Source organism: Staurois parvus, unplaced genomic scaffold (assembly GCF_062004578.1).
Source record: "Staurois parvus isolate SC_StPar_1 unplaced genomic scaffold, SC_StPar_1.0 ptg001192l, whole genome shotgun sequence".
Taxonomy (NCBI): Eukaryota; Metazoa; Chordata; class Amphibia; order Anura; family Ranidae; genus Staurois; species Staurois parvus.
In genome coordinates, this window is record NW_028318988.1 from 90,421 (window position 1) to 113,325 (window position 22,905).

At 43.7% G+C, this 22,905-nt stretch overlaps 1 protein-coding gene across 2 annotated transcripts in view; it reads right to left on the reverse strand.

Moving 5' to 3' along the window:
• Window positions 1-457: 457 nt before the first annotated feature.
• LOC149438337 (aldehyde dehydrogenase family 3 member B1-like) overlaps window positions 458-22,905 on the reverse strand; it is a 50,402-nt gene continuing 27,954 nt past the window's right edge. For both annotated transcript variants that reach the window (XM_089659829.1, XM_089659830.1), the window contains exons 6-10: window positions 21,125-21,206; window positions 19,219-19,605; window positions 9,875-10,041; window positions 6,526-6,625; window positions 458-868 (exon numbers count right to left, since the gene is read on the reverse strand). In XM_089659829.1, the coding sequence (XP_089515955.1) occupies window positions 675-868; window positions 6,526-6,625; window positions 9,875-10,041; window positions 19,219-19,605; window positions 21,125-21,206 (930 nt within the window). In that variant the 3' untranslated portion in view covers window positions 458-674. The remainder of the gene's footprint in view (window positions 869-6,525; window positions 6,626-9,874; window positions 10,042-19,218; window positions 19,606-21,124; window positions 21,207-22,905) is intronic.

Consider the following 22,905-nt stretch of genomic DNA (forward strand, 5'->3'; position numbering starts at 1 on the left):
CCAACACGCACACTCCCCTCCTCACAAGACCTCCTTCTCTCTAGTTCCCTGGTCTCCTCCTCCCATGCCCGCCTCCAGGACTTTTCCAGGGTGTCACCCATCCTCTGGAACTCCCTGCCCCAACCCATCAGATTATCACCTACTCTCCTCTCCTTTAGGCGCAGCCTGAAAACCCATCTCTTCAGGGAAGCCTACCCCACCCCCTGCTAACTTGCCCACCTCCTCCACTCTTCCTACCACTCCATCCCCCACAGCTATCTCCTCCTGTACCACCATCCCCTCCCTCCTAGATTGTAAGCTCCAAGGAGCAGGGCCCTCGATCCCCTCATGTTTTGCATTGTATTGGTATTGTTCTGTCACATGTTCTGTCCCCCTTTGTAATGTACAGCGCTGAACGAACTATTGGCGCTTTATAAATACTGTATAATAATAATTTCCGAAACAAAACCAAACAAGATGTTTTTTTTTCTATTTAATAATAAAGATACAGAATTGCTTTTATATACAGATATAAACTGATTTTAAAAAAATTGAGTGCTCCCGGCCATGTGTAAAATACTGACAGGAAATCCATTGCGTGGTAATTTCGTACAACATGGGACGGAATGGCTTTTGTTCTGTGATCTGTGTGTGTGCTCGGCGATCAGCCAGAGTCTGCGATTGTTTCCTGATCTTCATGAGATAACGCAGCCTCCTTTTCGCTTCACCTCCGTCATGGAGAGGATGAATCCCAGCCGACTTTCGTTGTATGGAGGGTAACGCGCTTCATTGAGTTTCTCGCGACCGTCACTGCGCAGGAGGCACGCCCGCTTATGGGAAAAGGTGTCAAAAGTGAACTTGCCATGATACATTCCCATCCCGCTGTGTCCTGCAAGATAAAAGGACAGATGCTGACAGAAATATAATGAACAAACAATGCTTGTCAAAAAAGGGAAAAGAGAGAAAATGTTTTTCCTTAATAAAAACTGCGCCAAACTGTATATCTCTCTCCTAATTTATATGATCATCAGTCCATGTAAAATAAAATAATGGGTGCCACTCTAATACTTATTTTCAACTTTTATTGTGATTAATATAAGTTACAACATGGCACCCATTATTTTAATTTTAAAGGACAGATGCTGTAAGATGGCAGTGGAGGTAGCGACTCACAAAATAAAAAGTGATGAAATATAGCATCTCAACTAACCATATCCACAGGTATGATTACAAATGGACCATATGGGAATTTTTGGACCCTTTTGGGTCAGCAATTAATTAGCAATGACCCAAAATTATGTGATTATGCTACTAATTAGTGCATCTATCCTTGCAGATGACTTGCTATTTATGATAGGTATTGAGGACTGATGTTAGGAACAGGGGCGGATTGACCATTCCAGCACTGGGGCACTGCCCGAGGGCCCGGGGTCAGTAGGGGGCCCCATGAAATGCCCCTGGTACCTTTTTTATATGTTTTTTTGAGTGTGGGCAAGTACACAGGGCCCCATGATCCCCTATTGCTCGGGGGCCCCATGAGTTGTCAGTCCGCCCCTGGTTAGGAACAATAATAATAATATCTCTGTTTATGAGGGCTGTGTAATCCTGAAAAGACTTAAGGTGGACAAACTGATGGAGATATGGAAAAACGCCAAGCTTCAAGGCCATTAGTCACTCAATTGGGACAGATTTGTGACAATGAACTATGGTGGTGTAATTTGACCTAAAATGATGTGATTGAGCTAGTCAATTAATGCATTAATGCATTCATCTCTTGCCAGCTGGCCAAACCTAATTTAGGTGGAAATTCCCTGCTTGCTCAAGTGACCACAACCACAATGGTTCCACAGACAAAATGATGACACCACATGTGCCCAGGGCTTTAAGTCACCGGGACACTTTCAAAAGTACAAGAAAGCCATCTGTGAAGACCCTTCTATCTTCCCTCTGGAAATCTCAGGAGAGCTTCCAACTCTGTCTATGAGTGTGATTCTAAAAGGACAAACTTGACAAACATCAAGGAATCAAATAATTTTGTCTAAAGACCCTTCAAATATCACTCAGATCCACTATTTGAGTGGAATCCTAGACATACTAAAACAGGTTGCATAACACTATGTATGGCTTTTTCTGAACAAAAGCCACATTCAGTTAGAATTTTGTTTGTGAGAAAAATAAATACATCCTGCTTCTTTGAATTTTCTTCTCAGTATGGTTGAAAACAAAAGTAAATTTGACCCTAACCACTGGAAGAGATTTTAAACCAAAACCTTACCGGTGTATGGCCAGCTTTAGTCAAGGTTTATAGTAATATGACTAAAGCTGGGCTGAAGAGACACAGGAAATGTGCTGTGAAGATAGTTCCCAAAGATTTCACAGCAGAAGGCACACATTATTATTTCAGGTACTTATATAGCGCTGTCAATTTACGCAGCGCTTTACATATATATTGTACATTCACATCAGTTCTTAACCCTCAAGGGGCGTACAATCTAAGGTCCCTAACTCACATTCATACATACACATATTAGAGCCAATTTAGACAGGAGCCAATTAACCTACCAGCATGTCTTTGGAGAGTGGGAGGAAACCGGAGTACTCGGAGGAAACCCACGCAGCCACAGGGAGAACATGCAAACTCCAGGCAGGTGAAGACAAGCAGGTCTGGCACAAGCAATAGGCAGATCCTTCAGATCCTCCTCCAGACTAGGACTTCGGGGCAGTGACCTCTAGTAAAAATTAATTAGCATTCTCCTGCAGGCCCTCAGCCCAGCTCCTGCTGAGGTCAAGACTGCAATATTTTGTCTCATAAGCTATCCCCTAGGGGCAACAGACCTAGGAGAAACAGGAACCCTAACCAGACTGTTAAACCCTGGGTCCAAACCTGGGTCTTCTGTGGTGAGTGGCAATGTTTCTTCTTGCTGAGCCACCTGGAATGCTGGACAGCTCCCTTGACAATTATTTGGATGATCCTACCTTGATCTTCTGTGTCATGAACCTTAAACCCCTTGCTCCTCCCATAAACTTCCTGATATAAGCCATGTATCTGAATTTCTTGTTTGCCAGATTATTGTGCTCTCCAGCCAGTATCTTGTTCCTTGCCTTTTCTGCTGTCATCCATATTTTGTACCACTCGTTATTGACCCTTGGCTTGTTCTCAACTACGCTTCTGCCTGCTCCCAACCTGCGACTGCTCATTACTGACCTTGGCTTGTTCTCGGCTACGCTTCTGCCTGATCCCAACCTGCGACTGCTCATTACCGACCTTGGCTTGTTCTTGACTATGCTTCTTCCTGATCCCAACCTGCGACTGCTCATTACCGACCTTGGCTTGTTCTCGACTATGCTTCTGCCTGATCCCAACCTGCGACTGCTCATTACTGACCTTGGCTTGTTCTCAACTATGCTTCTGCCTGATCCCAACCTGCGACTGCTCATTACCGACCTTGGCTTGTTCTCGACTACGCTTCTGCCTGATCACAACCTGCGACTGCTCATTACTGACCTTGGCTTGTTCTCGACTACGCTTCTGCCTGATCTCGACCTTGGCTTGTTTACTGACCACACTTTTGTTTGCTCCTTACCTGCTTAATACGCTACTGGACCTCCTCTTACTCACCTCCTGGTGGGGTGATCCTGAAGACCGTGACCTGGTGCTAACACCCAGCAAAACCATTTCCACCATCAGGAGCTCTGGTGAACACTGGTCAGTACTTAGACTCCGCACCTCAGGTGAGCCCACTCCTCTGCCACAGTGACCTGCCTGTGCCAATATCCTGCTGGTTTTGGTGTGAGCCTTTCCACTGCTATAGCAACTGGTCTTTGAGCCTGACCCCTGATCCTGACACAGACATGACCAATAGATCACTGCTCTATTGGCCACATTGAAGCTAAATTTTTATTTAACCTAACAGCTTAACTAGAAACAAACACTACACTAAGAATACCCTTGGAATCTGGGACACAGAACATGCTGCAAGGGGTTGATGGGCTCTTCTGCTGATGGCTCCCAATTTGCGGCCCTCTGACTTATCCAAACAGGCAGTTACAGAGGAAACAAGCACCAACATGCAGGAGAAAGTATCTTGCAGTATTGAGGTACAGGGAACACAGGTATATAATAAACTGAGAGTCCGTTGCTGCACTGGGGTGCTGGGAACACAGGAACACTGTGTTTAGAGATACAATGGGGCTTGGAAACTTTTGTGCTCAAATGTCAAGCAACATGTGAAAAAGCCATTTAGGACAGCCTCTGATTGGCTGCACCTGCTGCTAGAGCAAGGGACAGATGAATGTGACAGAATTTTTTTTTTTTCTTTCTTTTTAGAGTTGGGGAAGGATTGAACCTGACCCTGTCAGATTTTTATTTTTTTCTCTGTCCCTGTTGAATTTTTCCATTGTCAAAGGAAAACAAGTGAAGGGAACATCTCTAATGCCCCAGATGGTAGAGACATCCTCTTAGCCAGGATAGACTTTACAAGTAGACATGTGTACACTGGAAATTTTAGCTTCAGGTGCATTTGTTCATGGAAGAATTTTGGTTTATCATATTCATTATGTTGAACCGATTTGTGTTTGGAATTTGTTTTGCATCTTCAGCACTTGTTTCCTATATTGGTTGGTCTGAGTGGATATGAAAAATGTTGCAGTTTTTCCAGAAGATTGCTACAGTGGGTATAGAAAAGAATCACCCCCTTTAAAATAATCATAGTGTGTTGCTTTGCAGCTTGAAATGAAGACAGACACAGTTTTTGTTTCATCCAGCTGTATTTGCTCACTGCATCCAAGTGAAAGATATAACACCAACGTGTCAGAAAAAAAAATCAAAAAGTTGGAAAAATGAACACTCCCCTCCTAAAAATGGCTTGTAAACTCCATCAGGTGTATATAGTCATCTTCTCAATGACACACAAAGCCATTTGACTTTGAACTGCGATCAGCGGTGGTCATTTTGATTAGCTCACATGAAAAGAGCTTTCCTGGTACAAATTAAGCAAAGAATCAACTATGCCGTCCAAGGTCACTTTATTCCCTGGTTTCTTGCTTAAGAAAATGATGTCACACATCCCAGGAGTCTTCAGGAGCGGAGGAAGGGCTTTCTCAGCTAAGCACCCCCTCCTGCCTGCATGCCTGAGATAAAGGCAGATGGATTCTAGGTTTTGTTACTGTATTGTCTCATGTACTGCCCCCCACTATAATGTACAGCGCTGAGCAAACCTTCTGGCGCTATATAAATCCTGTATAATAATAATATTGGGTGGTGAGGCACTGTCAGAAGATAAAGTTGTGGAGAGACACAAGTCAGGAAATGGATACAAAAAATGTCAAAAGCTTTATCAATGCCTAGAAGCACAGTGATGTATATTATTAAGAAGTGGAAGGTATTTGGTACAACACAGACCCATCCTGGATCAGGATGTCTCTCCAAACTGGATGAAAGAGCCAGGAGGAAACTGGTCAAAGAGGCTACCAAGAGGCCTACAGTAACTCTGAAGCAGTTGCTGGAATTTATTACAAAGAGTGGTCATTGTGTGCATGTGACAACAATATCATAAATTCTCCACAAATGTGGTTGTATGGGAGGGTTTGAAGAAAAAAGCTGCTCCTCGCATGCTGTCACGACTGAGCTTTGCCAAAACGCACCTCGAAGATTCTGAGGTCACATTGAAAAAAGTGTTTTAGTGTTGAGGCCAAACCATTCAACTTTAATCTCATCTGACCAAAAGACAAGTCTGGTGGAAATCCAATCCAGCTCACCATCCAAATAGCAGCATTCCATGGAGGTGGTGATATCCCATTATGGGGGGTTTCTCTGCAGCCGGGACTGGAGCACTTGTCAGGATAGAGGGAAAAATGTATAGGGCAAAATGCCATCAAATTCTTAAGGAAAATCTGCCCTCTGCCAGAAAGTTGTCAATGGGAAGAAGGTTTACTTTCCAACATGAAAATGACCCAAATCACACAGCAAAAATGACCACACGGAGGTTGGAGGAGAAAAAGGTGAATGCCCTTGCATGGCCTAGTCAGAGCCCAGACATAAACCCCATTGAAAATTTGTGGAATGACTTAGGCTGCTCTGTGCACGAGAAACATGGAAAAGAAACCCCTGACCCTTTACCAAAAACACATTGCACCAACCCACATGGTGCTGCGGCAACCTGTGATTTGTCGTGCAAAAATGCATATTTACAGCTGCATGGAGGTGACATTACCAATGAATGACACCACTGCACATCTGCTAAAAGGCAGCGTGTTTTCCTGCTTGTTGGGAAGCAAACAATTAAATGCACATTCCCGACATGCAAAGATCTTCACCTACCCTTAGGAGCTAAGCACATGTTGACCTCATTACCTCTGACAAGCCTGCAGGACTAACCAAAACAAAGAGAATGGTGAGGAGTTTCCTGCGGCAGTGTCGTATATCTGAGCTGTACCTCTAGGTTTCTACAGCAAAGGCCCAATTATTATTCAGTCATCTGAAATGTGAGTGATGCCAGAAGAAAGAGAAATCCACCAATGGACAGGTTGAAGGTGTCCTTTACTCACCGACTCCTCCAAATGGCAGAGACATGATGGTGGTTTGCATGACACCGTCATTAGCACAGAAGCTGCCACTGCTTGTCCTGTCCAGGAACTGATTGATGATCTGACGGGGAAAAAAATGGCAATATCAGTTCTCTGTACTGGCAGTTTTTGGTGTGCAGGCAATTAATTCTGCCCCCATAAAAAACTTTGAGCTATGAGTAGGTGACCCCAAATCTTCTGCATATGAAGGAGAAAATGTTTCTGTGTCCAGTATAAATGTGCCTTGCCATTACACCCCATATACAGAATAAATCAGAATTTCTCTTTGTCCCCCTAACCAATCAGCTTTCAGGAGGTTTAAGGCTTTTCTGACAGTTCTCTATGTAACTGTATTACTGTTTAAAGTTTGCATTGTTTAGGATAATGTGATCAAGCTCTTATCTGTTTTTGTGTAATATAAATTGTGTGTGAATTTTCAATAAAAGTGGTTCCTGTTTGCACCTAAACTAGTGTCATCTAGTTCTTGGATGCACTTCCCAGCTATGATACCTTATTCCTGTGTTCCAGTGGTGAGGAAGCAGCTATCTGGTGGAGGCACCCAGGTGGGGTGCCAGGTGGTCTTTCATAATCATAGGCCCATGTCTAGCTGCTGCATGGGGGCCTAGATACCCTTTCTGTATGTGATATGATGGATTTGTATCTAGGTACTGCAATGAGGTCCAGAGACCCTTCCTAGAAGTAATATGAGGAGTTTATGGCAAGGTACTGCAATGGGGTCCAGAGACCCTTTCTATCAGTAATATGATGAGTTTGTGGCTAGGTACTGCAATGGGTTCCAGAGACACGTTCTATTAGTAATATGATGAGTTTGTGGCTAGGTACTGCAATGGGGTTCAGAGACCCTTTCTATCAGTAATATGATGTGTTTGTGGCTAGGTACTGCAATGGGACCCAGAGACCCTTTCTATCAGTAATATGATGAGTTTGTGGCTAGGTACTGCAATGGGGCTAACAGGTTTTAGAAGATAAAAATAGAAGTGTTTGGCGCTCTTCTAACAGGGAAAATAAAGATACCACAGAAGGGGCATAGTAAACTGAGCTAGGAAACAACTCCTAGAGGTTACTGTGTAACAGCCAACTATAAACAGGTTTCTCTAGTAATTGTCATGTAGAAACAATGAAGTGAGCTGCAATGAATTGCAATACAAGTGTCAGCTTGTTGTAAACTTAATCCGGAGGCTATGAGCAACTTCTAATCAATGGATGACTAACTGCAGGCTGTGCAAGGTTGCCTCCTCTGTCTGGCTGGGAATCTAGAGTCTGTGAACAAAACAATCAAAAGAGAGGAGGAGGCCAAGCCAACCATAGTGTAGTAACCAAATGCATTATAAATTTTAAAAGTTAATAAAAGTTGCGCTCACAAACATAAATGAATATGAATGTGTATCGCAGATCAGTGTGCAGTCTGGGCATCGGTGGAGGTGGGAGACCAGTTCACAACCGTTTCAAGCACTCTTCATCCAGAGCCACTGCAAGAAGGCACCGTGGAGCTGGAAGGAATCGCCTCTGTGAAACACTGGAGCCGCCTCCGAGAGACTATGCAAACACTGTCATATATATATTATATATATATATATATATATATATTATATATATATAAATATAAAAAAACTAATTAAAAAAATGTCCTAACCACTGTCATCTTTTTTTTTTTTTTTTTTTTTTGTGATGTATAAAGACCGTGTCATGTATGTGGGGTACCACATAGCAAGGTATCGTATGGCTTTTGTTTTATAGACCTTGATAATTTTAAAAAAGCAAAACTTATGTCTTATGGTGTTTGCATAGTCTCTAGTTGGTGGCTCCTTCCAGCTCTGTAGTGCCTTCGCACAACAGCTCTGGATGAAGAGTGTTTGAGGCGGCTGAGAACTGGTCCTCCTCCTTCACTGATGCCTGGACTGCGCACTGACCTGAGAGACACGCTCATATTAATTTATGTTTGTGAGTGCAACTTTTCTTAACCTTTAAAATGTATATTAAATGTGGCTACTATACTATGAATGTCATGGTGCCCCTCTTCCTTTTCTTGCTTTAATTCATTGCAATAGGGTCCAGGGAACCTTTCTGTAAATAATATGAGGAGTCAGTTTCTGTTAGCAATATGATGGGCTTGTGACTAGGCACTGCAATGGGGTCCAGAAACCTTTTGTGTAAACAATATGATAGGTTTCTGGTTAGGTACTGCTAAGAGGGACTTGAGACCTTTTCTGAAAGCAATATGATGGGTTTGTGGCTAGGTATTGAAACCTATTGACCTGTTGATGCACTGGGCTTTGGGACCCTCCCTGTATGTGGTATAAGGGACTTGTGTCCAGTTGCTGCACCAGGTTTAGGGACCCTTCCTGTATGTAATAGGAGGGGCCCATGTCCAGTTGATGCAGCAGGCCTAAGCACTCTTTTTATATGTAATATGAGGGGCCTGTAGTTGATGCACCAGGCCCAGGGACCCTTCCTATATGTGATATGAGGGGCCTGTGTCCAGTTGCTGCACCAGGCCTAGGAACTCTTCCTGTATGTAATATGAGGGGCTTGTAGTTGATGCACCAGGCCCAAGGACCCTTCCTATATGTGATATGAGGAATCCATGTCCAGTTCCTGTACCAGTTCTAGGGACTCTTCCTGTATGTAATATGAGGGGCTTGTAGTTGATGCACCAGGCCCAGGGACCCTTTCTATATGTGATATGAGGGATCCATGTCCAGTTCCTGCACCAGTTCTAGAGACTCTTCCTGTATGTAATATGAGGGGCTTGTAGTTGATGCACCAGGTCTAAGGACCCTCCTATATGTGATATGAGGGGCCTGTGTCCAGTAGCTGCAACAGGCCTAGGAACATTTCCTGTATGTAATATGAGGGGCTTGAAGTTGATGCACCAGGCCCAGGGACCCTTTCTATATGTGATATGAGGGATCCATGCTCAGTTCCTGCACAAGCCCTAGGGATTCTTCCTGTATGTAATATGAGGGGCTTGTAGTTGATGCACCAGGCCTAAGTACCCTCCTATATGTGATATGAGGGGCCTGCGTCCAGTTGCTGCACTAGGCCTAGAAACTCTTCCTGTATGTAATATGAGGGGCTTGTAGTTGATGCACCAGGCCCAGGGACCCTTCCTATATGTGATATGAGGGATCCATGTCCAGTTCCTGCCCCCTGTTCTAGAGACTCTTCCTGTATGTAATATGAGGGGCTTGTAGTTGATGCACCAGGCCTAAGTACCCTCCTATATGTGATATAAGGGACCTGTGCCCAATTACTGTACTGGGCCTAGGGACATTTCCTGTGACATACACACACAAACAGATGTGCTGACCTGCGAATTGGTGGAGAACGCATAGGCAGCGAGCGGCTTTTCTCGCTTGTTGATGAACTGAATGGCTTCGTCTAGCCCAGAAACAGTGACAATGGGAAGGATTGGGCCAAAAATCTCTTCCTGCATCACTGGATCTGACTCTGCCACATCTATAAGGATGGTGGGCGCTGAAACGAAAGGAGAAAAGTAAACCTTTCCATATATCTGCCCAATCCACATCTACAGTACATACACTCTACATACATTTATTACATCTAACTGACTGGCTTCATCAACTAAAACCATCACCTATTCAGCACTGACAACATAGAATGGCAATAAACAGGACATACAACTCTCTTCCCTCTTGTCGGGCCTGGAACAGAGATTTAGACACTAACCTATCAGACTCCGACTGGGATCTAATCTCTAAGTACTCTCATAAATGCTCCCTCAATGTCTCGACCCAGGAAAACAGCAACAAAATAGCCTTTAGATGGTATTGCACCCCTTTGAGGATTCATTGTTTCAATCCTTCCTTTCCCAACAGCTGTTGGAGATGCAGAACTTCTGTTGGATCGTTTCTCCACATCTGGTGGTCCTGCTCGGCTCTCCAACCGTTTTGGCGAGAGGTTCATCGGCTTGTGGTGTCCGTAACTACCTTACCCTTAGTTCTTTTCCCAGCCCAATTTCTCCTTCACCCCTTCCCAGGGGACAGTACTTCAAATCCCTAGCCATGCATATGGTCAACGCGGCCAGACTTTGTATTCCTGTTCTGTGGGGCTCCCCCCGTCTTCCCTCTATACGTGATTATCTCACCCGAGTGGGAAAAATGGCGGACATGGAAGAGTTGATTGCAACTGCACTCGATACCCCCACAAAATTTTCTCACGTATGGGCCTGTTGGACACATTTTCTGACTACCCTGTATACCGATCCCTCATGGACCAGTCGGTCTGAATTCAGCTGGACTCCCTGAGGTGCTACTCTCTCTTGATTGACTCTATGGGGGCGGATTCTCCCCGCTTGTCCTCCTCCACCAACCGACCGATTCTGATGACAGGCTGGCATCTATTGGCTTTCGCGAATGTACCACCGTATGGATAACAATCACTCTGTTATTCCCTTTCTCATTTGTACACCCCCTGTGCTGCTCCTTCCCCCCTCCCCATTTTTTTTTTCTCTCTCTTACTCTCCCCCCCCCCTTTTTTTTCCGCTCTATGGCTTCTTCTCTTCTTCTATTCTTCATTTCTGACAAATATCTGCAAGAATTGGTCAATTACCCAAAGGACAATTGGCTATGCTGACAGAATCACTTCTCCTTTTCTACTAGCAGTTTACTTGATCACACATTCTCACACCCGCTCTCGGATGCCTCCATTACTTTAAACTCATAGCACTGACTCTGGCTTAGACGTCGTTTATGTTCTTCTCCCCTCTGCAGATCCACACTTTGTGATGTTATCACAGGAGGTCCGGTGCCTCATGGCCTAACGCATTTTATTATAAGCGTTCTAATGTATTTCAGGCACTACCGTGTCATGGTTTAATTCCCCCATACTGCTTAGTTTTGTAATTGTACTTGCTTTCATGCACTTTTGACTGGATGTGTGTATTGCCAACTGTCTTTCTCATATTTCACATGTTTATCTTATTATGTCAATTTGTATATCACAATAAACCTTCTTTCTTGGAAAAAAAAAAATCAATACGTAAAAAGAATGGCAATAAGGGGTCTATTTATAACAATTAAAAATAATAATAATAATTGCATAACCATTCATCCAGTGCATGTACATTTTTTTACGTGAATTGGGCAATAATAATAAAAACAGACTATTTTTTATTCTGAGTGAATTTTTTATCATTATGGGTAGTAATGAAATACCACATTATGGCCATTAGAACTGAGGATCATGGGAAATATGTATTTGTACCAAAATATACAAAGCAATAATTTTAGAGAACACTAGAGGGAATTAGAAAATAAACCCCTGAGCCTCAGAGCCCTCTGATGTGGCTCATGACTTCACACCAGGAAAGTGCACGCCCGGGGTCAACAACTCGAACTGGGCTGGCCGACCCACCATCCCAGAGCATAGGTAGCGAAGGAAGCAAGCGTCAGTGGAGGGAGTAGGAGCCGCATAAGCGGATGCTTCTTCTGTAGAGGAACTCCTTTCCCAAGTGGATTAATACGAAGTACACTTCAACTGGGACCTTTCTAGCAGCCTGGAGATGGGGAGCGATGCCAGCAGAAGCTGGAAGAGGAAAATAAAGTCTGTGTATTAACCACTTTCCCTCCAGAGGATTTATCCCCCTTCCTGACCAGGCCATTTTTTGCTTTTGCGTTACTGTAACTGACGATCGCACAGTCATGCAATACTGCACCCAAATGAAATGTTTGTCTTGTTTTCCCCACAAATAGAGCTCTTTCGGTGGTATTTTGTGTTTTTTTAATTTTTTGCACTATAAACAAAAAATTTGAAATTTGAATTAAATTTAAAAACAATATATATTTTTGACTTTTTGCTATAAAACATACAGAAAAAAAAAAAAAAAAATCAGATTTCATCATAAATGTAGGCCAAAATGTATTCTGCTCCATGTCTTTGCTAAAAAAAAAAATCCCAATACTTATAAATTAATTAGTTCACGTGAACGTTATAGCGTTTACAAATGGTGATATATGTACACTGGCATTTTATTTATTTATTTTTCATACTAGTAATGGCGGCAATCAGCGACTTATAGTGGGACTGCGGCAGACATTCTGACATGGGGGGGAACTGACTAACTAGTAATGGCGGCAATCAGCGACTTATAGTGGGACTGCGGCAGACATTCTGACATGGGGGGGAACTGACTAACTAGTAATGGTGGCAATCAGCGACTTATAGTGGGACTGCGGCAGGCATTCTGACATGGAGGGGAACTGACTAACTAGTAATGGCGGCAATCAGCGACTTATAGTGGGACTGCGGCAGACATTCTGACACGGGGGGGAACTGACTAACTAGTAATGGCGGCAATCAGCGACTTATAGTGGGACTGCGGCGGGCATTCTGACACGGGGGGGGAACTGACTAACTAGTAATGGCGGCAATCAGCGACTTATAGTGGGACTGCGGCGGACATTCTGACATGGGGGGGAACTGACTAACTAGTAATGGTGGCAATCAGCGACTTATAGTGGAACTGCGGCGGGCATTCTGACACCGGGGGGAACTGACTAACTAGTAATGGCGGCAATCAGTGACTTATAGTGGGACTGCGGCGGGCATTCTGACACAGGGGGGGAACTGACTAAATAGTAATGGCGGCAATCAGCGACTTATAGTGGGACTGCGGTGGGCATTCTGACACGGGGGGGAACTGACTAACTAGTAATGGTGGCAAACAGCGACTTATAGCGGGACTGCGGCGGGCATTCTGACACGGGGGGGAACTGACTAACTGCCACTGACATCCCAATGACACCAATACAGTGATGAGTGCTAATAAAAAACTGACTCTGTACTAATGACACTGGGCAGGAAGGGGTTAACATGTGGGCTGATCAAAATGTTAACTGTGCACTGTTTTACTAAGTGTGCTGTGTGTGTCTTACTAGGGAGACATGCTGCTTTGTATTGCTGTGCAGTGCAGAGTAATGTGCTGTGCAGAGCAATACAAAGCAGCCTGTTCGTGCTGACAGGGGAGAGATCTGGCGGTTGGGATTTGAGCGCAGGTATCTCTTGTTTGTTTATCTGTGTTGTTTAAACACAGGTCTCTCCCCTATCACTATTCCTCAGTGATCGCCGGGTGCCGTCGGGGAATCTCCAGCCGGGACCCAGTGATTATTATTATTATCCAGGATTTATATACCGTCAACAGTTTGCTCAGCACTTTACAGAATGAAGGTAGACATTACAGTTACAATACAATTTGGTACAAGAGGAAACACAGGGCCCTGTGATCCATAGCTGTGGCTGCCAATGGCAGCACGGGTAGTGTGGCGTGCACGTGCGCCCCCTACCTGGAAATGCAGAATCACATATATATACGTGATTCTGTGCAGTCCTATGCCCTGTAGCAGTAATTCTGCTATAGGGCGGAGGGGAAGCACATCACATACACTTTTGCACTTTTTCAACAGGCATATTAGCACCTATAAAAGGGTTAACAACTACTAGGCTGATCCGTGGGTGCAGCGCAGTGTAGAGCTTTCCTGCGGGTTAGCTGCACTGAGCCACAGACTTCTATTATATCCTGTGGGTTTGGTGAACTTTCTAAAGATGCACCAAAGTACCTGAATGCAGAAGTTTTTGTGTGCTTTCAGAAAGAGGACCACACCCGCAAGATATAATAGAAGTTACAATGCGCATCAGTGTGAAAGCATCTAGGACAGTAAGGGCTTGTTTACATTGGCGGTTGGGGGGACAGTAAAATCCCATAATCCATAGGTGTTTGTATCCCCCCTCCAAACCCTAGTGTAACATCTGGAGTCTACCCCAACCCCGTGCTCTAGGGGACCTGTGCAGCCTCCATGTTACATGCTGTTTTATACTTGGATGGGTGGGTGGCATATACAGTATATATACAGAAACCATTCCTCCATTTTCCACCCGAGACCACTGAAAGCTGGTTCCTCCACCTCTCCCCACCTCCAGCATTCAGCGGCTGCAGGAGGAACATGTTCATTATGCTATTCAAAACAGAACATTTGAAAATCTGAACCATTTCATTTAATTGCGGCCCACGGCTGGTTACCAAATCACTTAAGTGTCTCTCGCTCTTCAGAGGGTTGAGCACCCCTTGTGTGACCAATGGTTCTCTGGCGTTGTTACATTGTATCTCTTCTTACGCCCTATGCTCCTCAGCTCCATCTAGTGGCTGTAATCAGGCATTTTACCACAGTCCATAATAATAGAACATTCGTCCAGAAGAGAAAATAGCCAAACGCACATCTGTTTTTGTCCAATTCGCACAGAACAAATATACATGGAGATTTGCTGGACAATTGGGCAGGATTTTTTTTTTTTTTAATTAAACCTCAGAGAGTCAGCACTGATATCTGCAGGTATATCACCTGTTCAGTCTTGATTTTATACATGCTTCCCCATTCTCTCTGGCCCCCATACCCATGCTCTCCACCCCCCCCACACACACACACCCCTGTGCCATCTGGCTCCTCCCTGTGCTCTGCTCTTTGCCCCCCCCCCATGCTCTTTCCCGGGCCCCACTCCTCCATCTCACCAGCATCCCCCCTCCCCTCTTCCATAGGCTGCTGAGGGGGTTCTCTCACGATGGACAGTGGAGAAAGGTCCGGTAAATATGTAATTTGAATGGAGAGTTTGGTGATTCGTACTGATCACTGACTCTGTCCATTCATAACTGACGCATAGTAAACTGTGTTTGCTATGTTTCAGTTTGCGAATGGAGGTGAAGCTCTGTACTGTCCATTCACTGCAGCTGAGGGCTGTGTCCTCAATCTCCTTTCACTGTCTCAAAGGTGGAACATCAGAGGTGTGTTTAGACCCCTGAGATCTCAACAAAGCTCCCCAACGGGGCTTATAAAAAAAAATTGTAAACAATTATTTTTAAAAAATTGTAAAAAAAAATAAATAAAATAACAAAATAAAAAAAAAACAACCTTTTAGACTCCAGTGGAGAAACTAACAGGGTCACAAAAATTACATATTTGGCCACCGGGCTCATAGGGAAGGGCTCCACCGAGGGTCAGGGGGGCCCTTCATGGTTTCTTGCTCTGGGGCCCTAAAGGTTCTAGTTACGCCACTGGTGTGACACATTTAAGGGGGGAAATAAAGGGAGCGCAAAGTGTGGATAAAGAAACTACACTCTAAAAAAGGCCAAAAGGTGGAAGCAGAAAAATGGTCCCATCCATAGATTGCTGCTCTAGTCCAGGAAAGACCATGTGAGGGCCACAGTGGGTCATTCACTTACAGGACTGCAATGTAGAAAATACATTTACCCAGAAGTTTTTATAAAGAGGTTTATATTATTTGATTGTCAGCTCCAAGGAGCAGGGCCTTACTAACCCTCTTGTATTGAACTGTATTGTTGCTGTATTGTCTCTCGTTATATTGTAAAGTGCTGAGCAAACTGTTAGCCCTATGTAAATCCTGTATAAATATAATAATAAATAATAATAATAATAATAATAATAATAATTTGAAATGATTGTACAGCACTGGTATTACATTCCTGATGCTTTGCTGCCATCTGCTGGAGATTCCTATGAGGAATCTTTGTACTGGCATTATATACATTGTACTCTGCTGCCATCTGCTGGATACTTTTCATATTACCTGATGTGTTTCCTCTGGCACTACATTTATTTCTTCTGTTATTTGCTGAAGATTTTTTATATAACCTGATGTAACTGTACTGTAGTACTATTATTGGGTTTTGTGTACACTACCTTACAATGTCATACTTGCATGATTTTCATCACCATCTGAATTAACCCATCATACTGGAATCTAATGTAGATTTAATATATTATTATTATTATTATTATTATCTATATACGTTTATGTATTTTATTTCACCTACTAAAACAATATATTTTCAAAATTGTTTTATTTTTATTCAGGTAAATATCACTAATTCATATTAAATAATTAATATTTCCAATTTACACCAGATAGGGGGGAAAGCTTCAAATAAGAGCAGAAGTTTTCTTAATTAACACCATCCCGTCTGGCTATAGCAGATTGACGGCCAGGTGGGACACTCGCCATTGTGACTGGGCGTCATATGACGTCCTGTCAAAATGGGCCGCTCACGCAGCCGCGGGGCCGCACAGTGGCACAATCTGTCACCGGTTGTGTCACACATATCACTACACCGGCCCGTTGCCAGTGTCATGTGACCGCTGTGACCAATCACAATTGTATACAATGGATGGCTTCCTGTCATGCCATCCATTGTATACAATTATGTTGTTAGCTGTGACTGGTCAAGGCAGTCACATGATACAGACAGGGCCAATCACAGCCCATCTGTATGATGTGATTAGCTTTGCCCAATTACAGCTAATCACAACAAAAGACTGAATGATTCAGTTTCATTCAGTAACAATGATTGCAAATATCAATGAAATACATCGGTATTAGCAATCATAATGTGTTAACAAAAAAAAAAAATCCTGATCACTTGTCCAGAGTAGTTCAATGTTACTATGGTAACATTGCATTGCTTTGGTCACAGTGCAATGAAAAATAAAATAATAAAAAAATAGAAAAAAAATAATAACAAATTTTAAAAAATAGAAACGTTTGAAAAAAAAATTAAATTAAATTATTATTATTTTCACCAAAGAAATGTAGCAGAATACATTTTGACCTACATTGATGAAGAACTGTTATTAATTTGCAAAATGTTATAACAGAAACAAAGAAAAGTGTATTTTTTTCAAAATTTTCAGGTTACTTTTTTTTGTTTTATTTAGCAAAAAAAAAAAAAAAACTCAATGGTGATTAAATGCCACCAAAAGAAAGCTCTATTTGTGTGAAATAAATATGATAAAAATTGCATCTGGGTAGAGTTTTGTATGACCGCGCAATTGTCAAAGTGCAACAGCACTGAAAATGAAAAATGACCTGGGCACGAAGGGGGTATAAGTGCCGCTATTGAAGTGGTTACAGCAGGGAGATCAGTCTATGCAGACTGCTAACCTGTCACTCCTAAGAGAAACATGACCACCTAGATTACTCATTGATATGCACACTGTCAACAAGTATTTCTTATTACAAATCCCAGCACAAGTCGCAAATTAAAAAAAAAAATAATAATAATTTTATATATATATATATATATATATATATATATATATATATATATATATATTTGAAAACTCAAGGCTTAACAAGGCTTAGTGTGGCAGTTATTATCTTGCTTGGACTTAAATTTATTTTAAAACTTTGACTGACACTGCACAGTCTTCTTTTAGAAGTAGAGCCACACAGAAAGAAACTGTTTGGCCTTTCTCATTGTCATTTGTTTACAAACAAAGCATAGTGGTCATGTAATAGTTCAAATGGTGATCACATGATGAGGAAAGACTAACTGTAAATCTAAAGGAAATGGACCCAATGTGAGGGTGGTGGGACTGTTTTTTAAGTAGTGCACACAGAAAGAAATACTTTTGCATTTGTCAGAGTGAGTTGTTTACTAACAAAGCCATGTGATTGTGTCATAGATCAAATGGTGATCACAAGTTGGGGAAGGACACCGACATGAGCATGAACAGCTTACTGCTGTCGGACACGTCTCACACAGATATTATTGTAAGCGGTTTGTAAGCTCTTAAGAACTGCTGCTCTAAAGCTCCCTTGTTTTCTCCTCCCATGCTCATCTCCAGGAATTCTCCAGAGCCTCTCCTATCCTCTGGAACTCTCTACCTCAGTCTGTCCAGCTATCTCCTACTCTGACTGCCATGAAAACTCATCTCTTCAGGGAAGCCTAACACACCTCCAACTAACTGAGCTTATATCACTTCCATCGGCTTGGCCTTCACAGTTATAAACTTTTGGAGACAAGATCGGTGATGTAATTTGGGGCAGAATTATAAATGGCTTTATACAAAACACTAATAATTACGTATAAAGCCATTTATAACTCCGCCCCAAATTACATCACCGATCTTGTCTCCAAATATCACCCAAACTGTACTCTCTGCTCCTCGCAAGACCTCCTGCTCTCTAGCTCCCTTGTCTCCTCCTCCCATGCTCATCTCCAGGACTTCTCCAGAGCTTCCCCCATCCTCTGGAACTCTCTATCCCAATTTATCAGACTATCGCCTACTCTGCTCATTTTTAGGCGATCTCTGAAAACTAATCTCTTTAGGGAAGCCTATGCTGCCCTCAGCTAATACTGGAATCTTCTACTTTTCCAACCACTCCATCCCCCACAGTTACTACCTTTTGTACCACTAGCCCCTCCCTCCTAGATTGTAAGCTCCCAGGATCAGGGCCCTCCTATCCCTCTTGTATTGAACTGTATTGTTGCTGTATTGTCTCCCGTTATATTGTAAAGCGCTGAGCAAACTGTTGGCGTTATATAAATCCTGTATAATAATAATAATAATAATAATTGTGTACCGCTTTCCCCACCCTATTAGATTGCAAGCTGTTATTAGCAGGGCCCTCTCAACCCTCTTGTATTGTATCGCATTGTAACTGTATTGTCTCCCTTTCTATTGTAAAGTGCTGCGCAAACTGTGCTATAAAATACTGTATAATAATAATTGCTGCGTAAATTGATGGCGCTATATATAGTAAGTATCTGTAATAATATTTCATGAGATATCTTAATATACAATACACATCAATGTAAGGACACCTGAAACAGGATTTTCCTACCAATATATCTTTCAGATTCGTCGGTCTGTCCGCCCACCACTATCTTCCCGCCTTTTAATAGGGAGGCCACTCTTTGAAAATGTCTGTCGCTAACGATTCTCCCAAGGTCTGGTGACTGCTTTGGATCCTCTCCGTAAAAGTCCTGGATGGTGGTCCGTAATGCCGCAACCAATTTTTCTTTAATTTTGTCAGAACAAAGGACGTAATCTGGCGCCAGGCATGTCTGACCCGCGTTGAGAAACCGCGACCAGGCAATGCGCCTGGCGGCATTCTTGATGTCGGAATCATCATACACGTAACATGGATTCTTTCCACCTAATTCCAGAGTCAGTGGCGTCAGGTGTTTGGCCGCTGCCGTCATCACTATTTTACCAACAGTTGGGTTCCCTGTGTGGGGAGAAAGTGGAAATCAGTGTACACAAGTTTCATTGTCTACTTGTCTTTAATGTGAATATTTCATAAAAGAAATACGGGGACTAAACACCTTTTTAAAAAATGCTAATTTCCTGGTGGTGGTGCTTATCCTGTGGCTTCAGTACTTGAATTTACAGATATGTAGATCTGGAAACTCCTGCAAAATCTGCAAACTGTTCTTGTACAGTGATTCAAAATATGGAACCTTGAGGATCAACATAACAGCCAGGCAACTTGCACTGTCAGGCCTCTGTCCTGTTGCCCTCACATTGGATCTATTTACTGCTACCCTTACCCTGAGTCCCTGTCCATCCACCTTCACCCAAAGCTCCTGTCCAACCACCTTCAACTTGGGTCCCTCTCCCACCATCCTCACTTAGGGCTCCTGTCATACCACCTCCACACTAGGTCCCTGTCCTACCACCCTCACTATGTGTCCTTGTCCTACCGTCCTCACTCTGGGTCCCTGTCCTACCGTCCTCACTCTGGGTCCTTGTCCTACCACCTTCACCTTGGGTCCTTGTCCTACCACCCTCACCCAGGGCTCCTGTCCCACCATCTTCACCCTGGGTTCCTGTCCTATCACCTTCTCCCAGGGCTCTTGTCCCACCATCCTCACCTAGGGCTCCTGTCCTACCATCCTCACCCTGGGTCCCTGTCCTACCGTCCTCACTCTGGGTCCTTGTCCTACCATCCTCACTCTGGGTCCTTGTCCTACCATCCTCACTTTGGGTCCTTGTCCTACCACCCTCACTCTGGGTCCTTGTCCTACCAACGTCTCCCTGGGTATCTGTCCTACCACCCTTACCAAGAGTTTCTGTCCTGCCACCATCAGCATAGGTACTGTACATGTCCTTTGACCCTCTTCACTATGCCATGGTCTTGCCACACTACTAACACTATTGTCCTTGCTCCATGTCTTGCCTCCCTCAACCTGGGCCTCTGTCCAACCACCCTCATCCAGGACTGTTGAGCACCTGTCCTCACTCAAACATATACCCTGGCACCATTGTCTTGGGCCCCTGTCATGCCATCCTCATCCTAACTGCATACCATGCCACCTTAGCCCTAGTTCCCCATCTTGCCACTCTCAGTCTGGGACATTGCTCTGCCCACTCTACTATGAACCCATGTCCTGCTACCCTTCACTTTATGTCACTGTCCCTCTCCACTCACCTGGGCACATATTGTGTCCCATTTGCCCTGGGACCTGATCCTGCCACCTTAGCCCTAAGACCATGTCCTGCAAACATTGCCTTGAAACCCTGTCTAGCCAACAATGTCCTGGGCTCATGTTCTGCCACCCTCATCCTAGGTCCTGTTCTCCTACCTGCCACCCTGTGCCACCACCCTATTCCTCAGCCCATATGCTTCCACCCTCACCCTGGATCCCTGTTCTTGCAACCTATGCCCCATAGAAAAATGTCCTCTCCCTCAGCATAAAGAGTTATATGCTGTTGTATCAGCCCCATTTTATTGTGTTTCATGTTACCTGTAAATAATATATAATCAAATTTTTCTGCCAAGAGGCGCGTAGATTCTTCCACCCCACCACAAACCACCGCAAAACAGTCCTGAGGGAGGAGAACACAGGGAGAAAAAAAAATCATCACTTTATGTTCTGCAGTTATTCATCCCACTTTCTCAAGTGCCCACAAGTGTAATGTCATCTTTGCTGAATTCAATCAGATACAGCCATAGCAGGAATATGTACTTCCTCCTGATTTCCCCAGGGTGGTCATCTTCAGGTTAAAATCAAACTGGCAGGATCACTTTCACTTGGTTTATCTCTGTTTTCCCCATCCCACCAAGGAGGACAACCATGGAAGGTCCCTTTAAAGGTTTCACTCCTCTGTAGACTCTATATTCTATATCTAGATAGATAGATAGATAGATAGATAGATAGATAGATAGATAGATAGATAGATATAGAGATTTATTTATTTTTTTTTTCCAAAAAACAAAGTTTATTGAAAACAAGATACAAATTTTCACACGAAAATGTACAGAGGAAATGCACATAGGACAAACAGCAAAACATAAATCATACAAAGGCAAATGAGGTCCAACGCAAGACCAAACAGTGTGGATGAACTAGGCCACGACAGGGTTGTGCCAGCAATATTTAGGTATGCTTGTCAAGTGCTAAAAATAAAGAGACGTCTGGCCTTCCACCATAACGTCTAGCGATAAAAATCTGTAGGGGGGAAAAGAGCAGTACGATGCCTATGTGAGAGTCAATACTACAGAATACGATGGTGGAATTGTGCGAATGTAGGAGTAATTGTCGTGGGAACCGCGAACGAATTGCGGGAGGTGATGCTGACCGCATACTCAGTGTGCTATCGGAAAAAGTGTCCAAAACGTGTAAAAGCATATGAAAGAAAAGAAAAGAGAAGGCGAGAGAAAAAAAAAAGGGGGGGAGGGGGGGGGGAGGAAGGGAAGCAAGTGGGGAGGGCAAAATAAGAGAAGGGACAACCGACAAAAAGATCTTATCCTCCAGACAAACAGTAGCGGGAGTGGGTAGAACCTAAGCTATCAGCGGCGTCAAAGGAAAGCGTGTGTAACACAGGGGGGAGTATGAGGACACCCTCAGGTCAAATACCACTAAATAACACTATCAGGAAGTCCAAATTAGGTTTTAGACAGATTGGTCCATGAGGGATCGATATTCCGGGGTAGTCAGAAAATGGGTCCAGCAGGCCCATACATGAGAGTATTTCGTAGGAGTATCGAGGGCAGTCGCAACCAGTTCTTCCATGTCCGCCGTTTTACCCACTCGAGTGAGCCATTCACGGATAGAGGGAGAGCGTGTGGAGCCCCATAGAACCGGAATACAGAGTCTGGCTGCGTTGATCATGTGCATGGCTAATGATTTAAAATACTGAGCCCTGGGAAGGGAAGAGTGATGGAGGAGGAATTGGGCAGGAGAGAGAGCTAAGGGTAAAGTAGTTATAGACACTACTAACCTATGGACCTCCTGCCAAAATGGTTGAAGAAGCGGGCAAGACCACCAAATGTGAAGAAAGGACCCATCCGGGGTCCCGCATCTCCAGCAGCTGTTGGGGAAGGCGGGGTTAAAATGATGAATTCTTGAGGGAGTTCGGTACCATCTAGAGGCTATTTTGTAGCTGTTTTCTTGTGTCGAGACATTGAGGGAACATTTATGTGAGTATTGGAAAACCAGGTCCCAGTCGGAGTCCGACAACTCAGCATTAAGATCTCTCTTCCAAGCCCGACACGCGGGGAGGGAGTCATAAGACCGGCTCTCCA